Source organism: Artemia sp. Qi Xiang Cuo, chromosome 10 (assembly GCF_049724085.1).
Source record: "Artemia sp. Qi Xiang Cuo chromosome 10, ASM4972408v1, whole genome shotgun sequence".
In the NCBI taxonomy this organism is placed as follows: domain Eukaryota; kingdom Metazoa; phylum Arthropoda; class Branchiopoda; order Anostraca; family Artemiidae; genus Artemia; species Artemia sp. Qi Xiang Cuo.
In genome coordinates this window covers 41,949,588-41,973,840 of record NC_142803.1, presented here as the reverse complement: position 1 = coordinate 41,973,840, position 24,253 = coordinate 41,949,588, and the positions used below count along the sequence as shown (strand labels likewise).

Below are 24,253 nucleotides of genomic sequence, written 5' to 3'. Positions count from 1 at the left end.
GAGACGACACACACACACAGAGACGACACACACACACACAGATGACACACACACAGAGACGAAACACACATAGAGACGACACACGCACAGGAACGAAACACACACAGAGACGACAAACACACAGAGACGACACACATAGCGACGACACACGCACAGAGACGACACACACACAGAGACAGACACAGATACGAAACACAAAGAGACGACACACACACAGAGTCCACTCACACACAGAGAGGACAAACACACAGAGACGACAGACACAAAGAGACGAATCACACACAGAGAGGACAAACACATAGAAAAGACACACACACACAGAGACGACACACACATAGAGACAACACAGACACAGAGACGACAAAAACACAGAGACGACAATACATAGAGAGACGACACGCACACAGAGACAACAAACACACAGAGACAACACACAAACAGATACGAAACACCCACAGAGAGACACATGCACAAAGACGACACACATACACAGAGTCCACTCACACAGAGAGGACAAACACACAGAGATGACAGACACAAAGATACGAATCACACACAGAGAGGACAAACACATGAAAAGACACATAAAGACGACAAATTCACAGAGATGATGAACACACACAGAGTCAACACACAAAGAGAGACGAGACACACCCACAGAAATAACAAACACACATAGAGACGACAAACACAAAGAGACGTCACAAACACGGAGAAGACACAACGATAGAGCCAACAGACAAATAGAGTCGAAAAAGACAGAAAGAAGACTTCCAGACAGACAACACAAACAAAGAGACGACACACACACAGAGAAGACACGCTCAAAGAGACTACACACAAATAGAGAAGAAATACGCACCGAGACGACAAGCACACAGGCACGACACACACACACACAGAGACTCCACACACATAGAGAAAACACAGACACAGAGACGACACACACACAGAGACGAAAACACCAAGAAAGATATAACACACCTATAGATGACAAACACATAGAGAAGACACAGAAACTGAGATGAATCACCCACACAGACGACAATAGCACAGAGACGATACACGAACGCAGAGACCACTAACACAGAGAGACAACACACACACAGAGACGACAGACACAAAGAGACGAATCACACACAGAGAGGACAAACACACAGAAACGACACATAGAGACGACGCATGCACAGAGACGATACACATACACACAGAGTCAACACACACAGAGAGACGAGGCACACACACAGAAATGACAAACCCACATAGAGACGACACACACACAGAGACGAGACATACACAGAGGCGACACACACACACACACACACACACACACACACACACACACACACACACACACACACACACACACACACACACACACACACACACACACACACACACACACACACACACACACACACACACACACACACACACACACACACACACACACACACACACACACACACACACACACACACACACACACACACACACACACACACACACACACACACACACACACACACACACACACACACACACACACACACACACACACACACACACACACACACACACACACACACACACACACACACACACACACACACACACACACACACACACACACACACACACACACACACACACACACACACACACACACACACACACACACACACACACACACACACACACACACACACACACACACACACACACACACACACACACACACACACACACACACACACACACACACACACACACACACACACACACACACACACACACACACACACACACACACACACACACACACACACACACACACACACACACACACACACACACACACACACACACACACACACACACACACACACACACACACACACACACACACACACACACACACACACACACACACACACACACACACACACACACACACACACACACACACACACACACACACACACACACACACACACACACACACACACACACACACACACACACACACACACACACACACACACACACAGACAACACAAACACAAAAGACACACACATAACAATGACAGACCCACGTAGATGGCACACACACAGGCACGACACACAAACAGAGTCATAGAGAGAGAGATATCCAAAAAGTTGGGTTGATCTAGGTTCACTTAGAGTGGCGCGCCACTCTAAGTGAACCTAGATCAACCCAACTTTTTGGATATCTCTCAAACTATGACTCTGGTTGTGTGTCGTGTCTGTGCGTGTGTCATCTCAATGTGTGTGTCATCTCTGTGGGTGTGTCGTCTCTGTTTTTGTGTCTTCTCTGTATGTTTGTTTGTCTCTGTGTGTGTGTGTTTGTGTGTGTGTGTGTGTGTGCGTGGCCTCTGTGTATGTGTCGGCGTCTGTGTGTGTTTCGTATCTGTGTATGTGTCGTCTCTATGTATGTGTGTTCTCTATGTGTGTGTTGTCTCTCTGTATGTGTAGCATTTCTATGTGTTGTTTCAATCTGACCGTGGGTCGTCGCTGTTTGCTTTTCTTCTCTGTGTGTGTGTTTTCTCTATGGGTTTTTATCCACTTAGTGCGTGTCGTATATTAAAATGTGTCGTCTTTCTGTGTTTGTCTTCTCATTGAGTGTGTCGTCTCTATGTGTCAGTTGTTTGCGTGTGTCGTCTGTGTGTGTGTGTCATCTCTGTGTGGATGTTGTCTCTGTATGTGTTTTATCTATGTGTGTGTCTTACATATGTGTGTTTCGTAACTGTGTGCGTACGACGTATCTTTGTGTGTGTCATCTCTATGTGTGTTTGTCTCATCTGTGTGTATGTATCGTCTCTGCTTGCATGGTGACTCTGTGTGTGTATATCGTCTCAGTTATTGTGTTATAACTAAGTGTCGTTTCTGTGTGTTTTCAATCTCTGTCTGTGTGTAGTCTATTTTCTTATGTCGTATCTGTGTGTTCTTCCTCTCTGTGTGTGAATGGACTCTGTGTGTGTGTGTGTCGTCTCTGTGCATTTGCCGTCTCTGTGGGTGTTTCGTATCTGTGTGTGTGTTATCTCTGTGTGTTTTTCGTCTCTGTGTGCGTTTCGTCTCTCTATGTGTTGTCGTCTCTGTGTGTGTGTCGTCTGTGTGTCTGTGTTGTCTCTATTTGTGTGTCGTCTTTGTGTGTGTTTGTCGTTTCTGTGTGATTGTCGTATCTGTGTGTGTGTCGTCTCTGTGTGTGTGTCGTCTCTGTGTGGATGTTGTCTCTGTGTGTGTGTTGTCTCTATGTGTGTGCCGTCTCTATGTGTGTTTCGTATCTGTGTGTGTGACGTCTCTTTGTGTGTGTCGTCTCTATGTGTGTTTTTCATTTCTGTGTGTGTGTCTATTCTCTCTGTGTGTGTTGACTCTGTGTGTGTGTATCGTCTATGTGAATGTGTCGTCTCTATGTGTCGTTTCTGTGTGTTTGTACTCTCTGTGTGTGATTTGTCTGTTTGTGTCTATCGTCTCTGTGTGTGTGTCGTCTCTGTGTGTGAGTGGACTCTGTGTGTGTGTCGTCTCTGTGCATGTGTCGTCTCTTTGGGTGTGTCGTATCTGTGTGTGTGTTGTCTCTGTGTGCGTGTCGTCTCTCTATTTGTTGTCGTCTCTGTGTGTGTGTCGTCTCTGTGTCTGTGTTGTCTCTATGTGTGTGTCGTCTCTGTGTGTGTGTGTCGTTTCTGTGTGTTTGTCATCTCTGTGTGTGTGTAGTCTCTGTGTGTGTGTCGTCTCTGTGTGTTTGTCCTCTGTTTGTGTGAGTGGACTCTGTGTGTGTGTCGTCTCTTTGAGAGTGTCGTATCTGTGTATGTGTTGTCTCTCTGTGTTTGTTGGCTCTGTGAGTGTGTCGTTCTCTGTTTGTGTCGTCTCTGTGTGTTTATCGTCTCTGTGTGTGTCTCGTCTCTGTGCGTTTGTCGTCTCTCTGTGTGTGTCGTCTCTGTGAGTGGTTCATCTGTGTGTGTGTAGTCTCTGTTTGGATGTTGTCTCTGTGTGTGTGTTGTCTCTATGTGTGTGTCATCTCTGTATGTGTGTTGTCTCTGTGTTCAATAGTCGTTCTTTGGTCTTGATTTCAACTCTTAACTTAAACAGCGAGGCATTCAATAGTCGTTCTTTTACATGCTATTAAAAAACAGTACCATTGTTTCATCTCTAACCGATGAAAAGTCATCGCCCCATCCCCCAAAAAATACTTTTCAGACATTTCTTGTTAATACTTTATTTTCAACTAATTCATCTGGGTTTTCTAAAGCAATTCATTGCAGAGTACAGCACAGTAACTAGTCTAAGACATCCACTCTGTCATCGCCCCATCCCCCCAAAAATACTTTTCAGACATTTCTTGTTAAAACTATATTTTTAACTAATTCATCTGAATTTTCGAAAGCAATGCCTTCCAGCGTAGAGCAACACAACTAGTCTAAGACACCCCATCTGCATTTATCTCTTCCCCCAAAAAATACTTTTCAGATCGTTCTTGTAAAAAATTTTATTTGTAGTTAGGAAGTTTTGTTTTTCGCAAGCAATTTTAACCACAGTACAGCACTCTCACTAGTCTGAGACATCCAATCTGTCATCACTCCATCCCCCCAAAAACAATTTTAAGACATTTCTCGTTAAAATTTTTTATAAGGTATCCTAAATCTGTGGAAACAGCCTCTATTTCTGGCCCGTTTAAGTTTTGATGTTGCTCCAAACTTTCAGTTGAATAAAATTTTTTATAATTTAATTTCTGATCGCGGGGGGGGGGGAGGCACAGTTGAAGTTGTTTTCATGTAAAAATATCCTTCCCCTTTTCCATGGAAAATTCCCCAATCAAGACAATTCTTAATTTCTGATCGCGCTTTTCAGACATTTCTTGTTAAAACTTTATTTTCAACTAAATCATCCGAGTTTTCGAAAGCAATTCATGCCAGAGTACACTCCTTACTTTCAGTTGAAGAAACTTTTTTTATAATTTAATTTCTGATCGCGGAGGCTGGGCACGGTTGAAGTTGTTTTCACGTAAAAATACTCTCCACCTCTTCCTTGGAAAATTCCCCCATCAAGACAATCCCATTCCTGTCGACTTTTGGAGGGTGTTTCTTCATTTTTCGATAATCAGGCAATTTTCTCAAAGCCCATAGCTTTTGACTGGCAACACTAACGTCAATGAATCCTAAAATCTTTTGGAAAACAGCCTCTATGTTTTGTCCATTTTGAAGTTTTGACGTTGCTCCTTGCTTTCAGTTGAAGAAAACTTTTTTTTTATAATTTAATTTCTTATCGAGGGGGGGCGGACTGGGCACGGTTGAAGTTGTTTTCATGTAAAAATACCGTCCACCTCTTCCATGAAAAATTCCCCCCTCAAGACAATACCATTCCTGTCGATTTTTGGAGGGTGTTTCTTCATTTTTAGATAATCAGGCAATTTTCTCAAAATCATAGCTTTTGACTGGCAACACTAAAGTGAATGAATCCTAAATCTTTTCGAAACAGCCTCTATTTTCTGTCCGTTTTTAAGTTTTGATGTTGCTCCTTACTTTCAGTTGAAGAAACTTTTTTTATAATTTTATTTCTGATCGTGGGGGGCTGGTCACGGTTGAAGTTGTTTTCACGTAAAAATACTCTCCACCTCTTCTATGGAAAATTCCCCCCTCAAGACAATCCCATTCCTGTCGACTTTTGGAAGGTGTTTCTTCATTTTTCGATAATCAGGCAATTTTCTCAAACTCATAGCTTTTGAATGGCAACAATAAAGTTAATGGATCCTAAATATTTTGGAAACAGCCTCTATTTTCTGTCCGTTTTTAAGTTTTGATGTTGCTCCTTACTTTCAGTTGAAGAAACTTTTTTTATAATTTGATTTCTGATCGTGGGGGGCTGGGCAATGTTGAAGTTCTTTTCACGTAAAAATACTCTCCACCTCTTCCATGGAAAATTCCCCCTCAAGACAATCCCATTCCCGTCGACTTTTATAGGGTGTTTCTTCATTTTTCGATAATCAGGCAATTTTCTCAAACTCATAGCTTTTGACTGGCAACACTAAAGTTAATGAAGCCTAAATCTTTCGGAAACAGCCTCTATTTTCTGTCCGTTTTTAAGTTTTGATGTTGCTCCTTACTTTCAGTTGAAGAAACTTTTTTTATAATTTAATTTCTGATCGCGGGGGGGAGGCCTGGGCACGGTTGAAGTTGTTTTCATGTAAAAATACCCTCCACCTCTTCCAAGGAATATTCCCCCTTCAAGACAATCCCATTCCTGTCGACTTTTGGAGGGTGTTATTTCATTTTTCGATAACCAGGTAATTTTCTCAAAATCAGAGATTTTGACTGGCAACACTAAAGTTAATGAATCCTAAATCTTTTGGAAAAAGCCTCTATTTTCTGTCAGTTTTTAAGTTTTGAAGTTGCTCCTTACTTTCAGTTGAAGAAACTTTATTTTATAATTTAATTTATGATCGTGGGGGGCTGGGCACGGTTGAAGTTGTTTTCACGTAAAAATACTCTCCACCTCTTCCATGGAAAATTCCCCCCTCAAGACAATCCCATTCCCGTCGACTTTTGGAAGGTGTTTCTTCATTTTTCGATAATCAGGCGATTTTCTCAAACTCATAGCTTTTGACTGGCAACACTAAAGTTAATGAATCCTAAATCTTTTGGAAACAGCCTCTATTTTCTGTCCGTTTTTAAGTTTTGAAGTTGCTCCTTACTTTCAGTTGAAGAAACTTTTTTTTTAATTTAATTTCTGATCGCGGGGGGCTGGGCACTGTTGAAGTTCTTTTCACGTTAAAATACACTCCACCTCTTCAATGGAAAATTCCCCCTCAAGACAATCCCATTCCCGTCGACTTTTATAGGGTGTTTCTTCATTTTTCGATAATCAGGCAATTTTCTCAAAACCCATAGCTTTTGACTGGCAACACTAAAGTTAATGAATCCTAAATCTTTCGGAAACAGCCTCTATTTTCTGTCCGTTTTTAAGTTTTGATGTTGCTCCTTACTTTCAGTTGAAGAAACTTTTTTTATAATATAATTTCTGATCGAGGGGGCTGGGCACGGTTGAAGTTGTTTTCACGTAAAAATACCCTCCACCTCTTCCATGGAAAATTCCCCCCTCAAGACAATCCATTTCCTGTCGACTTTTGGAAGGTGTTTCTTCATTTTTCGATAATCAGGCAATTTTCTCAAACTCATAGCTTTTGACTGGCAACACTAAAGTTAATGAATCCTAAATCTTTTGGAAACAGCCTCTATTAAAAACTTTGCCAAGATGTCTCGAGTTCCGCATTAATCTCTACGATAACACAAGCTTGCAATGCCCGTTTTTCCAAAAGGGAGCATTTCTCTAATTACAAAGACAGATGCCTTTTAGTTACATCGGAAAAGATTTTTGAAAGAAATAACAATTTCTATCGTTTTTTTAATGGGCACCAAGTAAAGAAAAGCCCCACGGAATCAGGCAACAGAGTCTCTCAAACCCCGTCAAAATGACTCAAACCCCCCCGTGCAACTGAACCCCCTTTAACTGAACCCTCGTGCAACTCAACCCCCCGTGCAACTCAACCACATTTAACTAAACCCCGTGTAACTGAACCAGCATGTAACTGAACCCCCGTGCAACTGAACCCTCTTGCAACTCAACTCTCGTGCAACTCAACCCCATTTAACTAATCCCCCGTGTAACTGTACCCCCTTTAACTGAACCCTCGTACCAGTTCCTTTTGGTGAATTGACTTTCCCTTTAAGCACTCTCTGAAAGTTCCAACTTAATACACAAATCTCTTTTTGAGATATGCCATTTTGAAAATCTGCGTGCAAATAGTGTATTTTGATTTAGTTCAAGTTCCACCTCAAATACCTCATTCTGTCAAATTTTCAACTTGATATGCGTAGCCTACTGCCAGGAACCAGTTCCTTTTGGCGAATTGACTTTCCCTTTAAGCACTCTCTGAAAGTTCCAACTTAATACACAAATCCCTTTTTGAGATATGCCATTTTGAAAATCTAGTTGCACATAGTGTATTTTGATTTAGTTCAAGTTCCACCTCAAATACCTCATTCTGTCAAATTTTCAACTTGGTATGCGTAGCCTAGTGCCAGGAACCAGTGGGAACTATTTTAAACTGACAACACTGTCCAAACATCACTTGTGTATTATACAGTACACAATCATCCCATCTCCCCCAAAACACTTTTTAGCCATTTATTGTTAAAATTTTTTATTTCAAGTCAATCACACGGGTTTTTCGCTAGCAAGTCGGCTCTGAAGTATTCGCAAATGCTAAACTCTTTTTTTCCACCTTAATAGGATCAAATTTGCAAATGCTAAACCCTTTTTTGCAAATGTCAATCAAACACCACATGTTACATTCTTAATCGAATTCAAATCTCTTACTAATATGAATTGTAGTGAAAACCATTCCTTTTATTCAAATCCCAACCACAAATCAAGTTATAGTGTATTGAACAACCATCGCTGCCTCTGATTGGCTCCTTAAAAAACAGATGTTGGCTCAAAAACCAGTCCGGTTGAAAAACTTGGAGTTGAAACAAACTTGTGTGGGGAATTCTCGTTCATACTGCTATCTTTTTTGCAATGTTTAGGAACAGGAGGGGAATCCCCACTCGTTTGGAATGGTACCAACGGGGCATAAGCAAATAGCATGTAGTTTCATAACTTGTTTAATCACGTGTAGAGTTCCCATAGAATAACAATGGAAGGAACATAGCGCTATAGAATAGCATGGAAGGGAACATAAACTCTTATAATAGCATAGGAGGGTACATAAGCCAAGCAAATAGCACAGAAAGAACATAAGCCTAGCAAATAGCATGGGAAGGAACGTAAGCCAAGCAAATAACATGGAAATTCCTAGGGGTGCAAGCAAAGTATAAGTTAACATACTACTGGAATGCTAGACCTGAGGAGAATAGCTGCCCTACATTCACTTTTGATTCATAAAAAAGGGCTCAAAAACTTCCGACTTCCAATCAGATGAGCCCCATACAATCCTAAGTTTATACGTCCATCCGTTCCATAAAAACCTTATAAGCCCTCGGGTATACCTTACAACCCTAAACCATGAACTCTGGGGGGTTGTTCCCACGCTGAAGACATTGTTATATGGTCTTTGGGCTATTGTGAATAAAATGGCTATCTCACAATTTCAATCAGACGCGTTTGGGGAAAAGAGGATTTCAGGGAGGAGAGGGGGGTGTTGGTTGACCTCCATAACTTTTGACCCTGAAAAAAGGAACTATGACTATACATTACTCATCAAATGAGCCTCCTCTGAAGTTCAAGCAACCGCCCCTTCCATTAAAACTTTATATGCTCCCGGGGTGTAAATTACAACCCTCGCCCGAAGGTTCGTGGAGGGTTGTCATCGTCAAAGACATAATTGCCGGACTTCTCAACTACACTGAACAAATGGCTATCTCAAAATTTTCATTGGATGTGTTTGGGGAAATGATGAGGGTGAGGGGGGCTGGTTGCCTTCCAATCACTTTTGACTATTAAAAAGGACATTAACACATCCAGTTTCCAATTGAAAAAGCCCCTTTTGATGTTTCTAAGAAAACTCATTCTATACGAAGTGCCTAGATCTAAAAAAGCAAACTAAAAACAATAGATAAATAAATAGTACATTGTGCCCACAACGCTCTTTACTTAGGCAGAGCTATTGCGCTACATATGATTAAATAAAAAAACAGTTTTTTTTCAACTGAAAGTAAGGAGTAATATAAAAACTTAAAACGAACAGAAATTATTACGTATGTTACGTATAAGAAATTATTACGTATATTATTACGTAGGCTACCCCTGCTCAAGACCTCGTTCTTCACGCAAAAGTTTTTTACAGAACTTTTAAATAAGATTTATTATTCTAATTAAATGGCCCTTGTGTTTCAAGAGTTGTTCTTACAGAATTTGGACACGAAGTCAAATTTTAGCGTAAAGAGCGAGGTCTTGAGGAGGGGCAACATTTTTCATGTACGTAATAATTTCCGTTCGTTTGAAGTTTTGGTATTGCTCCTTACTTTCAGTTGAAAAAACTTGTTTGTTATTTAATATCTGATCGTTTTTAAATAATGCCGGGAAATCCAGTTCCCCTCCATTGAAAATTCCGCCTTCCACAGAAAATACCACCATCGCAAGTTTGCCCCGCATAAAATACCCCCTCCCTTTCTCGACAGAGAAATTTCCCACAGACAATTACAATGTAGCTGAAAATTCCACTCGGAAAGTTTCATGAGTATGATCTGGGTGAAAAATTTCCTTAGCTCACTTTCATTTGAAAAAATACTTTAATTTCTGATTGTTTTTTAAATTAAGCAAGAAGTCCCCTTCTCTGTGAAAAAGCTTTCCCACAAATAGCCCCTTCCCCAGACCTAGTGAAAAGCTGCTCCTGCAGAAAGTCCCTCTGGAAAATTTACCCCGTGGAAAACTCCCCTATGGAGAATTTCCCTCGTGGAACCCCCCCCCTACTGAGAAATAGTCTAGACAATTCCAAACCGGTAAAAATTTCCCCCAGAAGACTCCCCTTAACATTTTCAGAGGCAGCGCTATAGCGTTGCCTATAGTAAAGGCACTACAGCTCCAATGTTTTATTATATTTTTTTCCCCCAAAGGCACTTCATATTGAAGGGGTCGTCGCATAAAATTCAAAAGGGGCTCATTCGATTCGAAATTGAGAGTTCTAGTGCCCTTTTTAAGAGTCAAAAGTGATCGAAGGGCAACTAGCCCCCCCCAAAGTCGTGTTTTCCCAAATGCATCAGATAAAAATTTTGAGATAGTCTTTTTATTAAAAAATTGTTCTAAGATTACATAACAAAACTCCGGTGTCGACACAACCCCCTAGGGCCCGAGGGTAGCCGTTGTAAGTTATGCCCTGGGGCATATATGGTTCTTATGAAAGGGATGCTTTAATAAACTTTAGAGAGGGCACATTTGATTGGAAATTTCAATATCGATTTCACTTTTTAAGAGTCAAAAGAGATCCGAGGGTAACTAGTCCCCCCCATGCTTTGTTTCTCCAAACCCATCTGATCAAATTTTGAGATACACATTTTGTAAAAAATAGTTCAAAGGTCGATAGTAAAAACTCTGGTGTCAATACTACCCCCAGGGCCCAGGGGAAGGCGTTCTAAGTTATGCCCTGGGGCAGATAAGGTTCATATGAAAGGAATGCTTTTATAAGCTTCATAGAGGGCTCATTTGATTGGAAATAGAAAGTTCTAGTTCTGTACCGTGAGTAACCTGTGACATATTTAAAATACAAAGATTCTTTCCTTTTAAAGATAATTCCGACTTCCCCTAATTAAGTTTAAATCCCGTTTCCAAGAGTCTAAATTCTTAATCAGTATAAAGTAAAACTGCCTCTTAGTTCCAGCCAAACCTCGGTGCTAATCACGGGAGAGGGTTTTGAATTTCGCCGAGAAGAGTGGTAATAAAAAATCACTAAATATAATGTTTCTTAGGAAGCTAAAGTTATAACGTTTAATCATCAGAAATATTTAAAACAAATCATTGGATAGATAGTTCGCATTATGTAGTGACTTTGCGAACATAATTACAAAATAGCGGCCCCCTCCACAGGACTTGGGCCAATCGTGAAAAAGCTGGTAAAGCGCAGAAGTTATATTTTTGTGATATAATGAAGAAAACTGTTTTTCGTTTCAATTATGGAATGTCTCTATTGCCATCAACATTATTTTTTAGAGCCATTTTAATCCTTGCCTTTGTTGTCGTCATTCGAAGTGAAGCACTGTTGTACACCTAAAGGTAAGTCTCAATAAAACTATTGCTTTTCTATTTGTGTTTATTTTATTTCTTATGTCTGTATCTAGTCGCACGGCAGGTAATTAGTTCGTATGCCTCCAGCGGTAGCGTTCCCAGGAATCTGATTTCTACACAACATTAGAGGTAATTGATTTCCAGATAACTCAAGGAAAAGAGGTTACATTTATATAGCTACATATTTTGTTTTCTCGCTTTCAGCGGGTGGCGCGGTCACCCATCAACATTACTCCCCATTGCTGTGGCGCAGGCCTCGATGATACAATCCTTAGTGCTATAAGTGGCGCTATCGAAGAACTTATAAGGTGTAAATTCACAGCTTTAAAGCATAATATTACATTGACGCGGTCAATCTTTATTGACACAATTAAAGGCCAGTCTATATTTTTTTATCGCTACAAATGGCACGGTCGGAAATTGGAGGAAAATATGAGAACTAGTTAGGCTATAAATCTTGTAATTTAGATTTAATCATTGGAAAGATACAAACATATAAGAAAAGTTATTAGACCTATTGCCGCTAAGCTATTATAGGAAAACCCTTTAGAATACCTCAAAGGAGATAATAGCCTTCCCCAAAATAGGTTAAGTAAAAAAATAAATTTATTTTGAGTTATTCAAACGCAAAAGATGTCAGAAGAATTAAGCGAACTATTAATGGCGCAAAAGTTGGTCGTGAAAAATGTAGAAATAGCAAAGTCTATTCCGAAGTACGATGGACAAGCGAATATCGACGAATTTAATTTCCAATTGGCCCAGTTTGTAGAATAAACAAAAACAGAGCTAGAAACGTTAGTTGGCATGCTCCTATTAAGATTAAAAGGCCAGGCCTTAACCTTTCTAAAGCAAATTGAACATACTATAGGTGATGACGCCAGCCTACTAATAAATACGATGGCCAAATTGTTAACGGCATTTAAAGACGGATTTATCGAAACCAGTTCCACAAACAAATTAAAACAGGGAATGGTATGCTTTGACCATTCACAAAACGTAAGAGAATATCTTGATAATATACGGATTCCAGTAGAAGCAAAATACGGAAAATGCTCAAGAGACCTGTAGGAAAAAATCATACTAAATACGTTTTTGCAAGGGTTACACCGAAAACTATATAGAATGGTAATATTCAAAAATATTCAGATGTTATATGCTGCTGTTGAGTAGGCAGGACGATTGATTGAAGTCGATACGATGGTGACAAATCACAGTAAAACGAAAATAAACAGCCTAGGCGAATCAAACGCAAACCTGACCTTCAAGGGCGATCAGGCGTCTCCCAATTTCTTTTCAAGGGATAACTCCCCAGTGCCACAAAGTAATAAAACGCAAGAACCCGCTAGACAGAAAACAGTACGTTTTCAGCCTGTCAAACAATTTAGTTATGAAAATAACCCTACAATAATAAGATGCTATATTTTTAATCGACCTGGGCACATCGCGAGATAGTGCCGTTATGTCCCCAATCGCACACCAAGAATTGCTGTCGGTAGTACGCAAAATTATGGCAACCATTTGTTCGGAAGAACAAATTTTAGCGCCAGTGGTGCACTAGGCTATAGCCAGGGAAGATTGCGGCAATCAGTACCTTACAACGCGTACCAACCAAATTTGTAAAATCCTCCCCCAATAGACAAATTAATTACCGATTTGAAAACCCAAATACTCGCCAAACCCAATATAATGCGAGAAATCCCGGAAATTTGCCGACGGGAAATACAAATTTTTCAAGCCGACGGCAAATAGTTAATTGGCCGACGGGAAATAAAAATTTTTCAAGCCGACGGCATTGGCAGTCAGCGCCAGCCAACACTGACGCAAGAAATCCAAACTATCGTAATAATATTTAGCGAAAGGCAGTCAAATGTAAACCAATTAGATATGCCTACGGAATATCACATATCCGAATATCTATTACAGGCACCGACGCATGAAATAAATCCGCAGGGAAACGGTTCATGCCCCTCAGAAATGTTAATTGGACCCAGAGGGTGCCTAGAATGTTTTATAGGTCCAAACCGATAGCAGTACCGTCTTGTAGTGATAATAATAATAACAAGTTACCTATATTTAATGATTTTCGTGTAGCAAATGTTTACTTTAAAGCTTTGATTGACTCTGGTGCAACGATTAGTATCATAAACTCATGCGTATTTAATATGTTGCCTCCGCATATTAGGCGACAGAGGAACCCTAATAATCCCAATTTAACTAGCGTGACAGGGCATAAATTGGATGCAAAAGGCTCAATTCGCCTAAACGTAAAAAGGGATAATAGAATCTTTCCGACAAATTTTATAATATGTGATAAATTTCCGTATGAAGCCATTATTGGCGCAAATCTTTTAAGGTCTAAAAGAGTACTATTAGACGTGGCAAAAAAAAGGCTTGTCTACCCGGCTAAGGTAGGGGAAGGACTTTCTACCTTCAGAAATCGTAACAGAGGTTGCGAAGACAACGTAACAGTAAATAAAATTTCTGGCGGTATAATGTCACAATCTTTTGAACCTCATGTCTCGCTACAAAGAGGACATGGCATAATCAGAAATTTGTTTAATTATTCTGAGAGACATTGCAGAGATGAAGTAAATTTAAATAATAAGTGTATTAAATATGCAAAAATAAAAATAGGAGATCTGCGACAGTATAGGTCAAACGAAATCGAGAAAATAGCGGAATTATGGAAAAAAGTAGTGAACCCAATTGCAGTTCAGGCACAGCCTATGTTCTTGGCGGATATCGCCAGCCTAAATTTAATAGACAATGAAAATAAAGAAAAATATTATGGATTCGCAATACGGAAAACAAAAGTCCCTCCCAAAACGATACAAAGAATTCAAATATCACAGATGATTGAACCAGTGGATAGCAAATCCAAAATATGGTTCGTGATCCTGTCAAATGAAATTCCTGAAAATCTATTATGCGAAGAACAGATTAAATCTTACGACAAAGGAGAAGGTTTTATTTGAGTAACTAATAACCACGAAAATGATACAATTACCATAAAAAAGAGGACTTGTTTAGTTCAAATCCAAGTTTATCTGAGAATGATTTAAATAGATCGGAAAATTCTAAAAAATACCTAGTAAATGGCATTAAAAGCTCAATTAACATATACCCTCTAACTAAATTGAAATTCTTAAACAAATTTAATATGGGTCATATTACGGACTTAGATCTTAAGAAAAAATAATGCGAACTATTATGGAATTTTAAAAATGTATTTTCCGCATCTGAAGATGATATCGGACTGATACCGTTTTATGAACACTCAATTTTAACGACCGGTAATCCTGTAGAAAAACAGCCATATCGTGTGCCGTATAAGCACAAAGAATGGTTAAAAAATAGAATCCTTGAATTAGAAAAAAATGAAATTATACGCCCCAGTATAAGTCCGTATTCTGCACCGGTGGTCTTCGTACAAAAAAAGAATGGTGATCTTAGACTTGTTGTAGATTACAGAGCCCTTAAAAAACAAGTAGTTAGCGATAAATTTCTTTACCAAGAATAGATGAAATTCTTGACTCTATTTCAGGCAAAAACTAAATTTTTACTTCTTTGGACCTCACCCAAGGCTACCACCAAGTGAAAATAGCCGAAAAAGATGTCTATAAAACTGCGTTTTCTACGGCTGAATGTGGCTCATATGAATACTTAAGAGTAAATTTTGAACTTAAGACAAGTTCAAGCGCGCTATGTAGACCCTTGTTACACCTGTTAAGAGGATTAAAGAATATCATTCATTTTGTTGATGATGTCATATGCGTGGCAGAAAACGCTGAACAACATTTAGAAAAATTAGCTAAGGTGTTCGAGAAAATTAGACAGGGCAACTTAAAATGCCGGCCTGAAAAAGTAAATTTATTTCAACCTAAAATTAAATTTTTAGGAATAGTGGTGACGCAAGGAGAGATATCTCCAGACCCTAACAAAATAAAATGTATTGAAAACCTCAAGTTCTCAAGAACTATGAAAGAATTAAGAGGAATTTTAGGTCTTACTGGCTACTTTAGAAAATTCGTGCGCAATTAAGCCCGAATTGCGAAACCCCTCACGGAATTAACTAAAGGGAACTCCCAAAATGTTACCTGGTCCCAGGAAGTTCAAGCTTCTCTAGACTGTCTCAGAAAAGCACTCATTTATGGACCAATATTATCGCTGCCTGATTTTGAAAACGGACAATTTGTGGTCACATCCGATGCTAGTTCAAAGGGCATTGGTGCTATTCTTTCGCAAATAATCCCGGTAGAAAACCTTAGTCCTCTAGAGGGAACGCATAAACAAAAAAAAATAGAAAAAGTTATATGCTATTCGAGTAGAACTTTATCAATAGGCAAAAGTAGTTATTCCGCCACAAACTTAGAATTATTATCTATAATCCACCACTTGGACAAATTTAGACACTATTTAATTGGTAGAAAATTTATACTACGATCAGACCATAAAAGCTTGCAGTACCTGCGCACATTTAAAAACCCCACAGGAATGAAGGCTAGATGGATTATGAAAATCCAAGACCTAGATTACGAATTTGGACATTTAAAAGGTAAACAAAATGCAGCTTGTGACTTTTTGAGTAGATACCCAGAAAATATGCCGTCGGAAACTGAGGAAAATGAACTTAACGCTATCAATGCTATCAACGCTATCAAGAGCAAACATATATGTAAGAAAAACAAAGTCAAAGACACAGTAAAAGAAAATAGGGATAGCTATTGTCCTTTGTCTTTAGAAAATATAAAAAGGAATTAAAAAAAAGGACGAAATGTGTGTAGCACTTATTAATTATTTTGTGAATGATGATGCGTTACCAGATAAATTCAAAACTCTTAGAAAAGAGATAGATAATTTTTACTATGATCTTGATGAAGAAATACTATGTAGAATCGTGACCGCTGAGGCAAATAGAAACCAAACCTCATTAACACCTGTATTACCCCTAAACTTAATAACACCTGCATTTGAATATTTTCATTCAGATATAGGTGGACACTTAGGAGTAACGAAAACTTTCCATAAAATTAAAACAATATTTTTACGTGCCGTCGGGAATAACAAAACTTAAAGAATTTGTAAGTACATGTGAAGCGTGTAACTTAAGAAAAAAACCCCAAGCTTATCCTAATCTTCCAATGGGAAGAGTCCCGGTAGTGAGATTCCCCTTCGATATTGTCTCATTTGATTTATATGGAACCAGTGGAGGCTTGCCTGTTTCCAACAGAGGGCATACTTGTATTCTTTCAGTTATAGATCACTTTTCTGGATTTACCTCTGCAAAAGCATTAAAAAATCAAGGTACTTACGCCACGAATAAGGCGTTAGCGAAATTATTTTTAAAATTTGGCATTCCAAATAAGGTTTTAAGTGACAACGGAAGCAATTTTTTTTTCAAAAGTAACCTAAGACTTAATGAGTTTTCTTAACATAGAGAAATAGGTGACATCTCCATATCACCCACAATCTAATTGTAAAATAGAAAATAGGGATAAAATATTTTCGAACGTATTAAGCATTTATACAAAAGACAGCAGGAATGATTGGGATCAATTTTTACCTTATTTAACTAACGTAGTTAATACTGCTTATTCAGAAACTACCAAAGACAACCCTTTTTATTTACTTTTTGGTCGCGATTTTAGAATCCCCTATGACGAGATTATTGAATCCCGGCAACATTACAATAACTCGAAGGATTACAAACAAGAATTCATAAATAAAATGAGGAAAACTTATAAGATAGTTAGGCAAGAGTTGGAAAAATGTATAATAAACCAAGAGCTAAGAAACCAACCCAAAGTCAAGGGGAACATAGAGTTTATAATAGGAGATTGTGTCTACCTAAAAAATGAGGCAAAAACGGAAGGCAAAAAACTTTCCAACAAATATTCTGGACCGTACAGAATAGTCAAAAAGTACGATAACGACTATAGTTTTAAAATGAAGAACCCCGATAGTGGAAGAACTTACAAGGCACATGTTAGCCGAATAAAAAGAGCAAAATTTCTAGAAAGATTGGTATCGCGTCCCTCGTCTACCGACTCGTCAGACGCGGAAAATGATCCCCCTAAATCAAGATTGGCAAAGCTAAAACCCTTTAATTTTAAACAAGATTGTTTTGAAAATGAGAGTGATGAGGAAAAATTTGAAGAATTTTTAGCTATGAAAAATCTAGTTATTCCTAAAAGAAAATCCCTAATACCAGTAAGAATAAAAACGCCAAAATATCCAAAAAGTTCATCATCGGAGAGCGCAGGAGAACTAGATTATACGATATCCCCGAAAAACCAATTTCTCCCTGATAGAATTTCGACCCCTTGTCCCCCCAAAAGATTTCCAGACGATATGGCTTCCCCTGCAACACCAATAGAGAGGCCCCTGTCATTGCAGGAAGAATTTAACAGAGCCGTAGAAACTCCGGGTATTACTCTAAAGAAAACTCCTCCCAAAGATTCAACTAAAACAAATCTGCGAGAAGCTATGGATTTAATAAATTTCCCAGTAAAAACGAGTCAAAGTACATTGCCTAAGAATTAAACTCCCGAGGATGACCGGCAAGGACAATATCATGATATAACTGTGTCCAAGGTCAAGCCTAATCAATGGACTTCATGGAAGGAAACACTAGTGCAAAGAATGCCCCATCCCCCTGAAGACATGGCATTTAAACAGTGGAGGAACCCTGCAAAAACTTTGGATTCCTCTCAGAGCTCTCAAGAATCCTTCAAATCTCCCGAGTTGAAAACTCAAAGCGAGGACTTAGAGAATAAACCTTCTACTTCCGGAAGAGTAGAAATTTGCGAAGGAAGGGGAGGTGATACCTCACAAATGCGAGGTGTAACTTCTAAAACTTATAATACAGAATCATCAGACACCAGTTCCAAAGAGTCTGACGGCGAATCAGACCATATAGTAGTTAAAGAAATAAGGAAATCAAAACCGAATTCAGCAGCCGCACACGCGAAAGAAACAAAACTAAAAGGTCAAGAAGTTTTTAAAAAACAAAACAAAAAGTTTGATCTTATTTCGCTAGCAAAACCGAAAAGGAAAAAACCGCAAGAAACAGAAGAAAAAGTAACGACACAGTCAGGTAGAACGGTTAAGAAACCGGACAGATTAAAATATCCTTAAAAATACAAAAAAAAGAATTTAATGGATAGGCGTCATAAAGGAATAATAATTAAAAAACTTTTAGCTCACAAGTAAAAATCATACAATTATAAAAACGCTATAAAAAAATTGTTCAACATATATCATGGCTTCGCATGAATCAAAACCGTCTGATACTGTCTGTTCAATATATATCAGTTCTCGAAAACAAATTCTAATTAAAAAGTCACATTGCATATAATTAATTCGAATAATTTCCTTTAATATAAAAAGTCTACCCGTACCATTCCAGTACGATGTGTCGAGTCCAGCTTAAAGAAGCCATGATCGAAAGTATTAAACGAGAAATATTCATACACCTTAGAAATGATCTTTGGTTATTTTCTGTTCCAAGAGAAACTGTTGGAACTTTGTCTTGTTTTAATAAAACAGAAAGAATAGACCCAAGTTACAAAAGAGAATTACTGTTACAAAATGTGGGTACGATAACCATAAAACAAGGATGTCGACTTGTAACTAAAGAGTCAACTGTTCGAATGCTGTTAATTACCACGAGCACAAAGATAATAAGTCCCAAAATAACCAACTTCAAGGCAATTAACCTGTCGTACACTATTCCCAATATAGAACGAGGAAATGAAAACCTCGATATGGTCCAAAATAGAAAAAAAGGGACATTAGGGCTTACAACAATAAGAGAAGCATTTGATTCCCAGATCCCCCTATTTACAAATGAAGACCAGAAATTAATGTATGTGGATAATAGATACGGATTTTTCTCAACTAATTTTTAGTGGAACATACTACTGAACGTATGTTTCGTATTCGCGACTTCCCTGACCATGAGAATCTTACTGACTTTTAATTATGGAAAAATCCTAAGACTAAGAAGGCAAAACCCAAAGGAAGAACACGGAGAAACAGCTGAAATGCAGAAGTTAAACCCGGAACCCCATAAGAACGTCTAAGCCAAGAAAAAGGGAAGACATTAGAAAACGAGTGGGTATAGAGGTCTCCACTCGTCCTTGCTATGTCTTGTTCCCTCATTGTAAGTGTGGTTTACGTAAAACCGTGTGGTTATGACGCTGCAATATGTGTTTCTTAAACAGCACGGACGTGCGTGAACAATGCAGGCATGAAATGTGTTGTAAAATTAGACCTCAAACTTAATAATGTAGCGTAATTTATATTTAATTGGTTATTTTAAATCTAATATAGAATTAAATGAGTGTTGAGAAAGATTAAGTTAAATTGTGTGTAATAAAGTATACCGAGGAAAATAATAAGACACATTACTTAAAGTTAAGAGAAGTAATCTCTTATAAGAGAAACAAAAATGCCAGTTCGTTAAAAACAATATATGCATATTAACATTGGCATATGCCTGATATTACCTTGTAGTATAAGATTAACCATTTATTGTAACCAATCATATTGCTTATCATGTGTTATGACTATTTGTTTTAAAGAACGTAAGATTCAGCCTCGTTATTTTTATTGCAGGAAGTGGATCGACATATTGGAAATCGATCATTACAATGTATAATCCAGTGCACATACAACCTAGTAGCATCTATTTTCATCATACCTCAACCAACGAAGAGTACTCACCATAGACTCCAGGCAATTTTGATCCCAGATTGTTTACGAAAATTATAGGTACCTTTGATCGTTGTTTCCTCGACCACGAACCATATTGCGTATCAGGTAACACTATATTTGAATCTCAGTATCCAGTGCATTATCGAACTATATAATCACATAAATCCTGAGAGCCCCTTCGACCAGTACAAGATATAAGTACATTTTTATCACCTTTGATAATCATTATGAACCCATGTACCATACGACTGTATAGTTATTACATTTTATGACCCCAAAAATCATTTATGTGTCGCAGATTCACGCGTCGAATCCCTTTCGACCATTTCTTTCGGAATCCATCCTATCACCTCTATCAAATGCGAAAAGTTAATATCTCTGTTATTCCATCAATGTTAAGAGATAATATCTAAAAAATTGACCTGGAAACCAACCATTGAATTATCAGAAACCAAAATTAACCCCAGTGACTAACCCCTTAGTGATAATATACCCCTCCCACAAGTTAAAGACAATATGTTAAAGGAGTGACTATAGTTTGATGTCGACCTGTTCCAAATCCAAACATCAATTCACCTGTAATTAACCTAGGAATCACTGCAAAATTTAATAGACGCAAGCCAGGCACGAACAATTTTATAAGAGAACTATTATCTCTAAGTGCATGAATGAACAATTTTATACGAGAATTACATTCTCTATGTGCTTTAAAATATCCCAATAATGATATGCTGAGAAGAAAATGAACGCGGTCCCAGTGTTCAACCCCTTAATGATAAGACACCCTATGACCTATCCAGAAACAGCAGGTGAGAAGGAACTCTGATATCAAAATTTCACACACCTGTATCTGGGAGTATCATTTCCAGTTTGACAATTGGAGAAGCAAGATGAGCACAGACATGCTCAAACTGTTCGTTGAAGAACTATATTGTAGGTGTTTTAAAAATTCTGCCAAGACGAAAGGAATGAAGGACCATAATTTACAACAAAAGGATTGAGTGCGCAAAAAGAAATGAATGGTGATGAAATAGGTGTGAATGTTACATTTTAACAACTTCGATAACTTAAAAATTCCAATATCCTATCAGTAATGTTACATAGCAAACATTCCCAGTGAAAGTGTTCTAATGTTCACCAGTGAACGTGGTAAACATAATATTGTGTGTTTTAAATCGTTCTTATATGGAGTGTTAGATGTTCAGACAGAGTTATGTGTAGCGTTGTCGTACTATTCATTTAATGTAACGTAGATAGAGAGCAGTGTGCCCTATAGTCAGCAAAATAAAAAAAAAACTTGTAAAAGGTGAATTCTCAAAAAAGCTTATGTAAAGGTAGAATAGCCCCAACCTTGTTGAAAATGTAAAAGTAATCAGTGTTAGATGTAGAAAAAGAAAAAAATATCTTTAGTCTAGTAGCTAGGCTAGAACCATAAATAATCTTAGTCCAGTAGATGAACTTTAGAAAGTCGATATATAATAAAATAAGAAAAGTAATAGATAAATTTTTTAGCAATCCTGATTAAGCTGAATTAAAAATATAAAATAATACAATGTCAATCAAAATTATGTAGAATAAATAGTTAATAAATAGCGAATATTTCAAAAACCCGAGGGCAAGCAAGTCCTAATGACGGGACGTCATTAAATAATGGGAAGGGCAATATGTACCGTGAGTAACATGTGACATATTTAAAATACAAAGATTCTTTCCTTCAAAACATAAATCCGACGTCCCCTAATTAAGCTTAAGTCCTGTTTCCAAGAGTCTAAATTCTTCATCAGCAAAAAGAAAAACTGCCTCTTAGATTCAGCCAAACCTCGGTGCTAATCACGGGAGACGGTTTTGAATTTCGCCGAGAAGATTGGTAATAAAAAATCACTAAATACAATGTTTCTCAGGAAGCTAAAGTTATAACGTTTAATCATCAGAAATATTTAAAACAAATCATTGGATAGATAGTTCGCATAATGTAGTAGGTTTGCGAACATAATTACAAAATAGTGATCCACTCCACAGGACTTGGGTCAATCTTGAAAAAGCTGGTAAAGAGCAGAAGTTATATTTTTGTGATATAGTGAAAAAAACTGTTTTTCGTTTCAATTATGGTTTGTCTCTATTGCCATCAACATTATTTTTTAGAGCCACTTTAATCCTTGCCTCTGTTGTCGTCATTCGAAGTGAAGCACTGTTGTACACCTACATGTAAGTCTCAATAAAACTATTGCTTTTGTATTTGTATTTATTTTATTTTATATATCTGTGTATAGTCGCACGGCAGGTAATTAGTTCGTATGCCTCCAGCGGTAGCGCTCCCAGGAATCTGATTTCTACATAACATTAGAGGTAATTGATTTCCAGATAACTCAAGGAAAAGAGGTTACGTTTACATAGCTATATATTTTGTTTTCTCGCTTTCAGTGGGTAGCGCGGTCACCCATCAACATTACTCCCCATTGCTGTGGTGCAGGCCTCGATGGCACAATCTTTAGTGCTATAAGCTGCACTATCGAAGAACTTATAAGGTGTAAGTTCACAGCTTTAAAGCATAATATTACATTGACGCGGTCAATCTTTATTACCACAATTAACAGGCCAGTCTGTATTTTTTTTATCGCTACAGTTCACATGTTAAGAGTCAAGAGATTACAGGGCAAGTAGCCCCTCCCTACCCCATGCCCTTTTTCCCCAAACTCATCCACTACAAATTTTGAGATTTTGTGCCATTTTGTTTAAATTGTTCAAAAATTAGGTAACAAAATCTCCGGTGTTGACACAACACTCCTGGGCCCGGAGGGTAGGCGTTGTCAGTGTTGTCCTGGGGGCTTATATGGTTCTTATGACAGGGATAGTCGTAAAAACTTTAGAGAGGGCTCATTTGATTGGAAATGGAAATTTCTAGTTCACTTTTTAGAGTCAAAAGATATCCAAGGGCAACTAGCCCCCCACCACACCTTTTTTCACCAAACCCATCTGATAAAAATTTTGAGATAGCCATTTTGTTAAAAATAGTTCAATGGTCAGATAAGAAAAACTCCTGTGTCGACGCAACCCCCCAGGGCCTAGGGCGTTGTAAGTAATGGTCTGGGGGCATATATGGTTCTTTTTGAAGGGATTCTTGTATAAACTTCAGAGAGGGCTCATTTGATTGTAAATTTAAAGTTCTTGTTCATTTTTTAAGAGTAAAAAGAGAGTGGAGGGTAACTAGCCCTCCCCTCCACGCCCTATTTTCTTCAAACCCATCCAATAAGAACTTTGAGAGAGCCATTTTTTCCAAAATGGTTCAAAGATAATATGAGGAAAACTCCGAGGTCTACACAATCCTTCCGGGCCCGGGATAGGCGTTCTAAGTTATGCCCGATGGGCATATATGGATGTTATGGAAAGGATGCTTGCATAAACTTCAGAGAGGGCTTATTTGATTGGAAATTGAAAGTCCAAGTTCCGTTTTCAAAAGTTGTAATTCAGTTCTAGTTCTAGTTCAAAGTCAAAAGAGATCAGACGGCAGCTATCCTCCCTACGCCACGTTTCCCCTAAACGCATCCGATAAAACATTTGATATAGCCATTTTGTTAAAACAAAGTTCAAAGGTCAGATAACAAAAACTCCGGTGTCGACGCAACACTCCAGGGCCCAAGGACAGGCGCTGTAAGTTATGCCCAAGTGGCATATATGGTTCTTATGGAAGGGATGCTCGTATAAATTTTAGAGAGGGCTCATTTGAATGGAAATTGAAAGTTCT

General features: G+C 38.3%; 1 protein-coding gene across 1 annotated transcript in view; it reads right to left on the bottom strand.

The window, feature by feature from the left end:
• Window positions 1-21,423, bottom strand: part of LOC148947775 (uncharacterized) — an 87,402-nt gene extending 65,979 nt beyond the window's left edge. The window contains exon 1 of the mRNA XM_089096233.1: window positions 21,356-21,423. Coding sequence (XP_088952359.1) covers window positions 21,356-21,374 — 19 coding nt within the window. The 5' untranslated portion in view covers window positions 21,375-21,423. The remainder of the gene's footprint in view (window positions 1-21,355) is intronic.
• Between the last annotated feature and the right edge of the window lie 2,830 nt (window positions 21,424-24,253).